This window comes from Trachemys scripta, chromosome 1 (genome assembly GCF_013100865.1).
Source record: "Trachemys scripta elegans isolate TJP31775 chromosome 1, CAS_Tse_1.0, whole genome shotgun sequence".
In the NCBI taxonomy this organism is placed as follows: Eukaryota; Metazoa; Chordata; order Testudines; family Emydidae; genus Trachemys; species Trachemys scripta.
In genome coordinates, this window is record NC_048298.1 from 77,303,323 (window position 1) to 77,316,758 (window position 13,436).

Sequence of the window (13,436 nt, forward strand, 5' to 3'; positions counted from 1 at the left end):
TTCTTATATATTTTCCATACATATACCTTGCAAGGACTATGATGACCAGTGACACAGGCTTTCATTAGAAACCTTACATGACTTTTTTTTGTGAATCCAGGGGATCCCAGTATACTTATGTAGGCCTGTGCCCTCTGCCAATTGGCATCAAAAGGTCCTTGGGTCACGCACTCGCATACTAAAACTCCTTTTTGTGGACTTGTTATTTGATATCTATTCTTGTACCCTCTTTACTTCCTCTAAAGTAACACGATTAACTTTAAAATAACATGTAACTGATCAATATATTTTGAAGTATTTTTCAAAAGTCACTTAATTAGTCAATTACAGTTTATTCTAATCCTGAATGTATTTGGCTGTTTTTTTCCCCCAAGACAAACTGCTAACATGACTCACTCCAGCTAGATTATATTGTGGTGTCAGAGAGACGCAACTTGGACTTGGCAACCTCATCATTGCTCGTGACCAATGATTCTGCTTGCTCCAGCATTGACACATGCTTTCTAATTATCTTGACTGTTGCTTAAGGAATCATTTCCCCCCGTTTTTTTTTCCTGGGTCAATAGGAATCTAGGAATCTCCAGTATTTAAGTATTATTATTTTTGCGGACACCCAAAGGTGTGCTAAATATTTCCTATAATGATAAGAAGGCATGATTCCTGCCCATAAGAGTTTACAAATGTAAATTTATTTGACATACCAACAGTGGAACACATAGTACCTAAAGATAGTTTAAAGAAACTTTTATCTAACTTTCAAACTTGTGCTGGGATTACAAATACGTAGACAATATTTAAGGTAATCTAGGAATTTACAGCATCTCTGTCAATTTGGACACAGTTGCGTTCTGCCTTTTTTTAGGGAAATGTAACCACCTCTCTTCCCCTATCTGACAATGCAATTGACTTAGGCAGTCATAATATTGTGAAATTTGTAGCTTGACCGGTGTTTTTCACATTCTTGTTTTCGTCTGTATTCCCAGTGATAATGTTACTGTGACCGTAAGTAGAAGTGAAATTGCCAAATAGTTTATCAGTGCACTAAACTTCTGAGGAGCCATTGAGCAGTTTAAAATGGACACTTCAATGATTTGTTTTAGTTTACTTGAATGTGCAATTAAGCCATTTTTGCTCAATTTATACACAACTACTGTTAGACAAATATGTCATTTCATATATTTCAGTGTTAGGAATAAGAGCTCTTGCTCTCTGCATAATTTGCATAAATCGTTGTATTTTTAAGGCCCCTACTATTAAAACATCATCCATTATAACTTCAGTACTTAGTGATCCCTCGAAGATCTATGCAATTACTCTTTGAAATACCCCATGAGCAGAACTAATGCTAAACAGCAATTTCCTCATAGATGTCGACATTTCTGTGGCTGGTTTGGATCTGTGCCGGCACAGCCTCTTCTCCCCAGAGGCCAGGAGAGCCAATATCGTCTGTCTACTCCAGGCAAGAGCATGTAGCCAGTGCAGTAAGCCGGGCAGTACATTCAATAATGGAGAGGTGCTAGGTCTGCTCACCAGGCCAGACAAAGGAATTTCAAAAATTCACAGGGCTTTACAAGGGAGGGGGGGCTTCTGCTCTCTGTGACCCTGGGTAGTGGAGTTCACAACGGTGACTAGAGCAGTGTGGGGCATTGAAAGACAGCTGCTGGAGGACAGTTAGGGTCCATATAAGTAACGCAGCGTCTACACTCGCACTGCATAGGCCTAAGTACATCGACTGTGGCTCTACGCCAGGGGTGGGCAAACTTTTTGGCCCGAGGGCCACATCGGGTTTCCAAAATTGAATGGAGGGCTGGTTAGGGGAGGCTCTGCCTCCCCAAACAGCAGTGCCTCCCCAATCAGCCAGGCATGGCCTGGCCCCCGACCCCTATCCAGCCCCCCCGGGATTCCTACCCTATCCAACCTCCCCCATTCCCTGTCCCCTGATGGCGCCCCCCCCCCTCCCGGGACCCCTACCCCATCCACCACTCCCTGCTCCCTGTCCCCTGACCACCCCTGGACCTCTCGCCCCTGACTGCCCCCTGCCACCCCATCCACCCCCCCCTTCCTGACTGTCCCCTGGAACCCCTACCCCCATTTAACCCCTCTGTTCCCTGCCCTTTGACCACCTCGACCCCATCCACATCCCCGCCCCCTGCCCACCATCCCGAACATCCCTGCCCTCTATCCAACCCCCCCGCTCCGCACCCCCTTACCGCGCTGCCTGGAGAACTGGTGGCTGGAGCATTACAGCAGTGCTGCCCAGAGCACCGGGTCAGGCTGCGGCTCTGCAGCTGTGCTGCCTGGCTGCCCAGAGCATTGCACCGGCGGCGGAGCGAGTTGAGGCTGCGGGGGAGGGGGAACAACAGGGGAGGGGCCAGGGGCAAGCCTCCTGGGACAGGAGCTCAGGGGCCGGGCAGGAGGGTCCCGGATGAGGGCCGGATGTGGCCTGCGGGCCGTAGTTTGCCCATCTCTGCTCTACGCTGCTTGGGGAGGTGGTGCTATTATGTCGGCCTAACAGGGCACTTAAATCAGTGGGAGACCAATTTAAATGTAGACACATGCATGACTAGGTCGACATAAGATGCCTTGTATCAACCTAACATTGTAGTGTAGACCAGGCCTAAGGAAAGAGATTGTTGAGGTGGGGGGAAAAGAACTCTCTTGCAGACACTGATTAGGTCTATCCACCAAGCTAGGGAGGATAACAGATGACCTCGTACATGCACTAACATGTTTATGTGGTACCTTCTTGGAGAAAACAACTCTGCTACACAGTACGCCCTCTGAAACACAGGGTGTACTGAACTATGTAGGTGCATGCTGCCATATGCCCCAGAAGCCTTAAAAAGTTTCTCACCATGATGAGGGGATAAGCCTTTAAGTCTAGAATGAAGGTTTCCATTGCACGAAGCCTTGCCTGAGGTAGTAAGGCCCTCGCCATTGTCAAGTCCAGGAGCCTCCAATAAATTAGATTTTCTATATCAGAGACAGGACTTACTTGTCTAGGTTGATCAGCAGGCCAAGTGCATCAATTGGATCAGCTTATGCTTATGCTGGACATCACCTGTGGCCTGAATCGACCTCTTATCAGCCAGTTGTCTAGGTAAGGAAAGACATGGACCCCTCGCCTCCAGAGGAACACTGTTACCATTGCCATACACTTTGTAAATATATAAAGGGCAGCCAAGAGATCAAAGGGAAGGATTGTGAACAAACAATGGAGAATGCTGATGATGAATCTCAGAAACTTTCTGTGGTTCTGATGAATTGCCACTGAAAGTAAGCATCCTTTAAGTTGAGAACAGAATACCAGTCCCCTCGCTCCAGGGAAGTAATAATGGAGGCAGGAAAGACCATCCGGAATTTTGATTTTTTTTAGGAAGTTGTTTAACTCCTTTAGACCTAAAATAGGCTTGAGACCCCATTTTGCTTTCAAGTTCAGAAAGTGTTGGGAGTAAAAGCCCTTTCCCTGGAACAAAGGAGGGATCTCTTCTATAGGTCCTACCAGGAGAAGCGAATGTATTTCTTGCAGTAACACTGCCTCATGGGAGAGGTTGATGAAGAGGAAGGGGAATGGGAGGCAGGTAGAAATAAATTGGAGTGTATATCTCACTTCCACTATGCTTACAACCCACTGATCTGTTGTGATGTGGGTCCCAAGCACAATGGAAGTGGGACAGGTGGTTTGGAAAAATTGGAAAAGAAAAAGATGGCACTCTAAGAACTGGTAGTGAGCTCTTGGAAGATGCCACTTGTGTAGATGACCACCGGTGGCTGCTGAAGCAGAGAGTACTGGTGGGCAGCTTTCATAACCTCTGCTCTTTCTCCTTGGCAGGTCCTGGGCTCAAGAGGCAAACCCTGGGAAATGCTGGGACTGATAAGGACAGAATGTCTTCCGCTTCAAATGCCCAGGGATTTCAGTGTTGCTCTAGTCTTTGGGACCATGCAGAGCTTCATCAGCCTTTTCTGAAAGAGCAATGGCCCTTCAAAAGGGAGGTCCTGGATGGTCTGCTGAATCTCTGGAGGGAGGCCAGAAGAACGTAATCAGAACAGCTCTTCATTGGGATGGCAAAAGGGCATGCTGCGAGCTACAGAATCTGCTGTATTCAGCCAGGCCTTTAGAGCTATTCTGGAAACCAACTTGTTCTCCTTTATTAATGTTTGGAACTCTTGTTTAATCTCATCTGGGAGCCTGTCTTTGAAACTATATCCCATAGGGTGAAATCATAGTGCCCCAGCAAAACATGCTGATTTGCAATACTGTAATCTGTCTATGGAATAAAGCCTCCTCCCAAACAAGTCCAGCCACTTAGCCAATTTATTTTTAGGATTTGATGCCTAGTGCCCCTGTCTTTCTTTCTCATTGGCTGCAGCATCTACAAGAGAACCTGGAAAGGGTAATTATATAGGAGTTTGAACCTTTGACAGGGGACATAGTACCTTCTTCTCCACTCTTTTTGCAGTCTGAAAGGGAAGCTGGGGTCTGCCTGAGGACCTTGGTAGACTCTAAAATAGCATCATTAATAGGGAGAGCTATTCTATCTGGGGCTGCAGATGCCAAGATGTCCACCAACCTGTGGGTTTTTTTCTGGAACTTCTTTGGGTGGATGTCAGGAGCCATAGCCATCTTCCTCATCCTAATGAGTCTTAAATCATCAGGAGGTAGAGAAATAGTTTCTAGCACAATTGTCTCATCGGGGGATGAGGAAGTGGATGCCAATGGTACTGGAAGCCAATCCAGTTCCTGCTCCTCTTGTGGCTGCTCGTGAGAGAGATCCCAAATCTGTTCAGTGCCAGGCTCATTACATTAGGGTACTTGTGGCATCGATGCTCCCGATGGCCAGTAGATCGAGCCAGGAGCGGTGACTGTGGGGACACTCTTGATTGAGGGGAGAACCTCTTGGGTTCCAAAAAGGGACATTGGTACAGCCCCAGTCCCCAACTGTGTGTCCCCCAAGGCCCTTTATGTCTGTACATGAGGTACAAGACACCAGAGGGTGCTCGTGCCACCCCAATGGGTACCGCTCATGGAAAGACTCTTCAAGAACTGCACTGGAGTGCTCACACACCTACAGTGGAATGGACATCTGCAATCACTCAAAGAACAACAAAATGATTCTGTTGATAAGACGCAACAGAGGGTCCTGTAGCACCTTTAAGACTAACAGAAGTATTGGAGCATAAGCTTTCGTGGGTGAATGCCCACTTCATCAGACGCATTGCCACAGGACACTCTGTTGCTTTTTACAGATTCAGACTAACACGGCAACCCCTCTGATGTCTGTTGATAAGGTTGATTTTTATTTTTAATAAAGGATAGCTCATTAGGAGAAAATAGCAACTGCATCAGATTTAAAGAGGTACATTTCTACATGGTGGGGTAATAAATCCTATGGGGGGAGGGAGGGTGATTTCTATTTCAAACAGCACTTCGTTAAAGTGTACTCTAGGGCAGTGGTTCCCAAACTTTAACAACCTATGAACCCCCTTTGCTAAAATGTCGTCTCGCGAACCCCCTCCTAAAAATACATATTTCCAGGGGTTTTCTCCTTTACCTGAGTATAAATTATAAAAGCAGTGAGCTTGGAAATATAAAATTTGTTTTTATGACATGCTTATTACACACGTTATTAATAATTATTATTTATCATTACAGTATTTTTATTACATTATGAAAACGGCAACACTCTTCCAAGATCTCACTTTCGTAGCTTGTATCACTTTGAATAAGCCTGTTATAAGACAAAACTCCTATGTTTCATCAAGGAGTATCAGATGTAAAACAGCATGAAGGTATTTAAGAAGCCAACTTAAAGAGTTTCTCCTACACAAGCATTCAAGTGTTGAGCAGTCCAGGCAAACAATGCACGTTACAACAAAGCTTAGCTGCCTATTTAATTTTAAAAACAGCAAAATATATCCACCTCCCTTTCCATTTCTTATAAGGAGTCCTTGAAGTTTAAATCTCCTCAGTGTGATAGATTATGCTTGCTTTGATCTGCTTAGTTCTTGGAAGTCCAGTGGCTCCGGGCTGCTGGCCCCGTGCTGCCCAGGGTCCCTAGGGACAGTTCTGTTCGCCATTAGGGAATTTTTTCCCCGAGAACCCCCTGTAACATTTCGCGAACCCCAGTTTGGGAACCAGTGCTCTAGGGAACCTTTAGCGCACACCAGCAGGGTCTACATGGACCAATTAATGTGAAACACATTAGTGTGCTTCAGAAATCACACCCTATAGTGAGCATTGCTGCTCTGTGTAGACAAGCCCTTAATCCTCTCAATCAAATGAGGAAAACTCAGTGTTAAGTAAGAATGTGAAAATATTAAAATATAATAAGCAAAATACATTGATCTAAAAGCTAGCATTTATGTAGCCACACATTGTATAGTGGTATAAATAATTGCATAATCCAAGGTCAGATCTATCTTAAACCTATAGATACGACTACAACAATGACTTCCATTATGGAAGACATTTTATAAGTACATATTTGCATAGAAACATATATGCACCCAGACGACCAAATTGAAAGGCTAGTTCCCTATGAAATATCTCTTCCCCCAAATACAAGTATAGTTCAAGACCAAAATGTAAATATGTGATCTGATTAGTTGTTTTTTTTTTTATATATATATTGATCGACCAAATTCACAGATTATTATGCATCACAGATTCCAGTGATGCATGGTCAGAAATGGGTGATCATGACAGAGTTTTAAATAACAATGTTTGAGATATGTTGTTTGCCCCTTTGACCCCTGCTCTGCAATCGAATCTGCATGGGTGTGCCCTTGTGCTCTAGTGATTTCAGTGCAGCTCAACACAGGAAAAGGGGTTCAGCTATACCAGTGGTCTCCAACCTTTTTACGCCCAAGATCATTTTTTGAATGTAAGGTCAGCCCAGGATTTACCCTGCCCCTTCCCCGAGGCCCCACCCCCTCCCCAAAGCCCTGCCCTGCTCACTACATCCACCCCTCTCTCAGTCGCTCGTTCTCCCCACTCTCACTCACTTTCACTGGGCTGGGGCAGGGGTTCGGGAGGGGTGCAGGCTCTGGGCTGGTGCTGAGGGGTTCACAGTCTGGGAGAGGTTCCAGGCTGAGCCTGGGGCAGAGTGTTGGGGTTCAAGAGGGGGCACGGGGTGCTGGCTCTGGGAGGGTGGTCAGGGCTGGGGCAGGGGGTTGGGGTACAGGAGGGGGTATGGAGCGCTGGCTCTTGGAGGGTACTCAAGGCTGGGGCAGATGCTTGGGGTGCAGGATGGGCTATATTTCATATTTGTAATAAAAAATCTGTTTACCCTTAAAAAAACAGAATTCCCTAAAATACCCCTGAAATTTCTTAGGAGTTGGGCAGGTCTTGTCATTTCTCTATGTGTATAATTTCTACCTGCTGTTCTTAAGGCAACTTCATTTTAAGTAAGTCTCACTTAGGTTGAAAAAGCTGCCTTACCTCCTTTCACAATAAATGCCTTCCATCTAAAATTGCATAGTTTGGTGTTCAGTGCTTTTAAAAAAGTTTCTTAGGCCTGGGAAAATATTTAAGTATAGGCTGCCAACTGGTAGAATGTAATGAGGATGAAAGGTTGAGAAGTAACAAACAAAATAAAGAGTGAAATCCTCACTCTATGGATGTCAAAGAGTCACCCAAAATGTGTATTAAAACTGTATTAATCTTCTGCTAAACTACATTTTATTAAATATGTTAACCAAACGTTAGTTTGCCACTATATTTTTAAAATATACTGCATGTGCTTTTTCCACTTTTTTCTCCTTTCAGCAATAGGTTAAAATAAGAGACAAAATTTGCTTTTTGCTTATTGTGAGATTAAATAAGGCATCATCATTTATTAGTTCCCTGAGAATGTATGAAACATATTCATCAGTACAGATCAACTACATTTGTACTTTTTATTCTCCTTGCCTAGCTTGAAGTAACATTTTGTGTTGATTTTCTAAGCATTCTTTCAGTTTATCTTCGGTCAAAGTCAGTCGTTGCTCCAGGATTGAAATAGTCTGCAAGAAGAGGACAGTCATGTATTTTTTACATATTTCTGCAATATCATAAATGTGCACAATGTTTTATTCACAAAAACAATGGCTTGTACTGAATAACAGAAAAGACTATGGCTGCAATACTGGCTTTAGATAGTCTCCCATTTAAACCAAAAATTAATACTATGGCTTTTTAACTAAGAGGATTGTCAAAAGGCATAAACCTGTCTCAACAAAACTTACTGGAGGGTATTGTATCCCTGGATAATTATTCATCTACACAAGCTTTAATATAAATAAAATAAAATATCATCCATTAATGGAACATATTGTTTGGTTCTCCAGCTACAAAAACAAGCACTGCAGAAACAACCAAAAAAGAGCCTTTTTTTTTTTTTTAAAGTACTAAATAAAAGGCATCCTCCAAGAATTCATTTTATTTCTAGAAAGGTAACTTTCTAGACTGTTCTGCTTTAATCTACATTATTCCACAATTAACTGATAGCCCTTTAATTAAGCATTTTCGCTCTGCATTTCTTTCACTACATTTATCTGACTACCCCATTTCAGTTAGGCATACTTTTAATAAATTACCAAGTAAAGTGCAATATCTTAAATATAAATTGGCTGGAGCTGAGTTACTGAGAGGAAATTATGAGAATTTTCAACTGAATCAGAAGCCATTGATTAATGCTGGTATTTGCTCTGTTTCACACTGATTTTTAGAATTATGCTTGTGCCTGGACTCTATCTTGATACTTAGAACCTGGAGCCTTCAGGCTGAAAATGTCTATAGTCCTGGAACTACCAAAAGATGGGGATGCTCTTCTCCAACTGTTCTGCCTTTCTTACTTTGTTCATCCTCTGTCAGAGCATGATTGTTCAAGTTGGAATCTAACACTCTCTAGTCAACAGCAGGCTTCTGGTAAATCAACATTAGCAGTTACTACTGAAAAATCCCAACTTCCCAGCCAAAGAGTTAAAAATATAACAATAGCCTTTCAAAGTTTTAAAATGCCATTGGCAGTTGCATAACAAGAAAAAGCTTTTTAAAGAACCTTTTATGTTGACTTTAATGAATAGATTATAGGACTGGAAGGGACCCATGCGGGCAGGGGACTGGACTCGATGACCTCTCGAGGTCCCTTCCAGTCCTATAATCTATGAATCTATGAATTTAATTCATATGGCCAACATTTCATGAGATTGAAAGAATTCAGCAGGACTCTAACCATCTGTAAAGTCAGCCCACACAACATTTTAATACTTCGGGTTATGAGCTGGCTCCAGGTTTTTTACCCAGTAATGAGGGAATTACCATATTAATTAAGGAAGCGTTACTAGTCCATTGCATACTCACTAAAGTCAAAACATCCAGCTGCTCCACAATGTGCTCTAAAGCATTACCCAGAGCTGGCGAGATGCCTATGCGCTTGTCCACGGTACACACAGCTGGTTCAACCTCGTCCTCCAGTCGCCTTCTTGAGCTTGCGGGTGAGAACAAAGCAGGACGATACCGCAGATCTTCACTGCTCATATCATCTTTGAATGGGGAAACTCCATTTGAAGAGCCAGTTGTCCTTGACTTCATTTAGTTGGAATCATAGGGAAAGGAAGGTATAAAGATCTACTTTTTTATGCTTCAAAAATATATTGGCACATACATAAACACATACAAAAGGGTCAGTTTTGCTTTCTGTATAAGGTCCAATTTTATATCACATCCATTCATTCTTACCAAGGAGAGAATTTTGGCTGTGGCAGATATATGAGGGAACAAAAGTTCACAGTATATGGAGAAAATTCAGCAATCCTCACAGATGATGTCAACACCAACTACTATATCTTGGGTACATATGACTGAGGGATTAGAGGTTTTACTACTGGAGATTAAAGTCAATGTAAATCTTTCTTTAATAAAAGAGAAAGGTATCCTATACAATGAAAAACAGCCATAGATAGTTTTTAGTTACTCATTCAGCTACATTTTCCTGGGAAACTGACTTCCCCAAAAAACAAGAGGAGGAAAAGGTTGAAAGGGTACACACAACCTGAAGTCAAGGGAGAGAAAGGAGATTAAACTATCAAACAACCCTGATATATGAGCATTGCCTCAAGATCAGAGTGACAGTATCAGTTCCTTTCATGCTGCTTTATTTCTGTTTTTCTTTGCACCCTCAGGAGTCCTAATGACACTCTCTTGCGAGGAGAGGCTGCAAAGTCAGCAGTCACCAGATGGTCTCTCACATCAACTTTACCTGGCTCTATCAAGATGCCAAGGGTCACATTCTTTTAATGCCTCAGATATCTTCCCCCAAAATAAACTAATGATAGCAGCCACATTTTGTTTTCTTACACAAATTAGCCTTGTAATATCCATTAGATTACAAAAGGAAACAGAATACACGAGAAATTAAAATTGTAACTGCCTCTCTAAAGGTTCTTTAAGTCTTGTGAAACGACCCTATAAGCTTAGCAATGGAAAGATAAAATTCTGATATTTTACCTTTCTAATCCTCCAAAATGCTAATAATTTAAAACTGGATATATTTTCAAATTAGAGAATCATAAAATACATCTTAATTCATAAAAAATCCTTCTCATGACCAACATAATTTTCTAGAACTTAAATCGCTGAATTGATTTAGTGTCCAATTTTCAAAGTTGGGGCGCTAGGTGTTGATTTAGGCAAATTAATCAGTAGTTACACGGACTTCCATAGGAATTGGACCGGAACAGTAAAAAAAAAAAAAAGAGATTTAGGTGTTTAAACAGAGATTTAGGTTCCCAAATGTTAAGCACCAGAGTCTGAAAATCTGGCATTTGGAATGTAGTTTATTTTAAAGTTGTTTGCCAGTCAAGACCTAGTCTGCAAAGCTTGAACCTGCAGCAATTTCTCGCATGTGACTGTTTATAAACTCAGGAGAGAGTTTATAAAGGATACACTGTACAGAACTTTCAGTATAGTGTTGCTAGCTGTTGCTACCAGATAATCCATAACATTTATACGCATCAATACTGTATATTCAAGAGTATAGTATTCTAGTTGTACACTGGAGATCTTAAAAAAAAAAAAAGCGGTTAGTATCTATTTCTCCCCCTTGCTTTTTTCCTTTATTAGCCCCCCCCCTAGACTGGGGCTGATTATAAAAATCACTTGGCAGCCATGGATATGGCAGGCTTACTGCCATTTTGAGACTGTTACCAGACTGCAGCCATCTATGGTGACATCACACTTGAACTACTCCAATTAGCTTTATTTTGGGAAGGAGCTGATCTTCTGCATGCAACTAAAGCAGAAAGAAATGGCTCGATAGTTGTCCAAGGTGGGCAGGGGAAAATTTGCATTCCCACTTCTTTGCATCAGCTGTCTGTTTGGGCATGGACTCAATTTTAGGTTTCAATTCTAAAATGTTCAAAGCCCTTAACTGACTGGGTCCTGAATATCTCACTGCCTTCTGGCTCCTATATAATTTTATGCATAGGCGCCAACTCCATGGGTGTTCCAGGGCTGGAGCACCCAGGGGGAAAAAATGGTGGGTGCTGAGCATCCACCGTTAGCCATCTTTCCCCCTTCTCCCCCAAGCACCTCCTGCCTGCTGACGGCCCCACCGATCAGCACCTCCCCTTCCCTCCCAACTCTTGCTGCCTGCTGCAGATGAGCTGTTCTGCAGCGTGCAGGAGGCGCTAGGGGGAGAGGGCAAGGAACAAGGGTGGGGCACACTCAGGGGAGGGGGCAGAATGGGATGGGAAGAGGAAGGGGGGGTGAAGTGGGGGCGTGGAAGGGGTGGGAAGAAGTGGGGTGGGGTAGGGCTTGAGGGAAGAGATGGAGTGAGGGCAGGAAAAGACAGGGGTCTGGGGGAAGGAGTAGAGTGGGGTCAGGACCTGGGGCAGAGCTCGGGTTTTTAGCCCTCACCCCCCACCGGCACATTAGAAAGTTGGTGCTGTTGACTTTATGTATTTTTAGACATGTAAGAAGAAAATGGGGCTGTTACAGTTTGAGAATTGTTGTGGCAGAAGGGATACTGTTCATATCTTGCCTCTGTAGCTTTGGGTATGTGGAATGCCCTTCCCCCAGATCATAAAAGTACCTCATACTCACTAAGATGTTTTTAGCTTTTTAGGATCCTTATGAAATAGGATTAATAAGGTTCTTCTGCATGTGGGCCAGACTACCAATGGGAAAAGTTCTCCAAAATTGGTTAATGGAGAAAAATAAGAAAAATAAATTGTGGTGCTATATACCAAGAATCATTCTCGTCTTACAACCTATTAATATAAAGAAGAAAGAGGATTCTCATGTTTAATTATAACAGGAAACTGCAAGAACATTATTTTTTTCTGATAATATTTTTGAAAAGCAAATTCATTTTCTTGCTGCATGAGTAATACATCTTTTTATGAGATAAAAATGAAAGGATTATAAATGTGGTTAAGCAATATAGAACACAATCCTGGTCTTTTCTGAATGCTTACTGCTTTATAAATCAAGTTTTTTGATAAGCTATTAAAATGATTGCCAAGTAGTTCAAAACAAAACACACACACATTCATTTTTTGGGCGTGGGGGAAGAAGAATTCTAAGAATATTAGATGCTGATAAGTCTACCCTAAACCAGTGGTTCTCAAACATACTTGATCATGCCCCCCTTCTTTGTGTCTGTAGTAGTTAACACCCCGCACTATACAAGTACATATACCGATTTAAAAAAACAGGCAACTCTTACTACATATTAAAAACCGTAAGGCATTGAGTCAAACCGAGCCATTTAAGTATAGAGTAATATACATTTTAAGTGAGATCTTACTTGCATCACAATGCTGTTACCAGTGTGATGGGTGCACCTGTTTTTTGGAGCACAGCAATTCCATAGTGGGTAGTATGCTTGAGACAGCTATCCAGAGATCCCCTTCTACCTTCAATTAAATAGCCACACTGCATCGTAGGAAACGGATTAATGTACAGATGGCAATGACTCTGTATAATGCTATGCAAGCTTAACAGAAATCCATCAAAACGCACAGCGTCATCTAGAGTCAAATGCACAGCGCAACCTGAGGACCTGATGTATTTGGAAGGATCAGCTTAGCTAGTTATTCATTGCTATGGGAAAAATGTGTGCAGTACATTTTTTCCCCCCTAAAACTTCACGCCCACCCCCGAGAATACATTCCACTCTGCCTGCCCCAGTTTGAGAATCTCTGCCCTAAACAGTGACCTACTTGGTAGCTGAGGTTTCCTGTTAGTCTTGGTGCTGATACAACAGATGTATTTTTGAATTTCTGCAGACTGTAAGTAAATCAGACAGAAATTTCATTATGAACTCCCACAACTTTTGTTACTAAATCCAATACAAATGTATCCTTAAAACTCCAGGGAGAAAAAGCTGTCAACTTGAATAAGCAGCATGAGGAAATAAATAAAAAAAGATTTTTTTTGTTGATTTAACAAC

General features: G+C 42.3%; 1 protein-coding gene across 9 annotated transcripts in view; it reads right to left on the reverse strand.

Annotated features, from left to right (window-relative positions):
• The window catches only part of POC1B (POC1 centriolar protein B), a 142,226-nt gene that overhangs the window by 32,975 nt on the left and 95,815 nt on the right, over window positions 1-13,436 (reverse strand). For 5 of the 9 annotated variants that reach the window (XM_034772545.1, XM_034772526.1, XM_034772519.1 and 2 more), the window contains exons 10-11: window positions 9,344-9,568; window positions 7,748-8,004 (exon numbers count right to left, since the gene is read on the reverse strand). The exons of 1 other annotated variant lie outside the window; for it this stretch is intronic. In XM_034772545.1, coding sequence (XP_034628436.1) covers window positions 7,900-8,004; window positions 9,344-9,568 — 330 coding nt within the window. In that variant the 3' untranslated portion in view covers window positions 7,748-7,899. Of the gene's footprint in view, window positions 1-7,745; window positions 8,005-9,343; window positions 9,569-13,436 lie in introns of those variants that run through there. 3 more of the 9 variants (XM_034772504.1, XM_034772496.1, XM_034772510.1) reach the window with 3 other exon arrangements.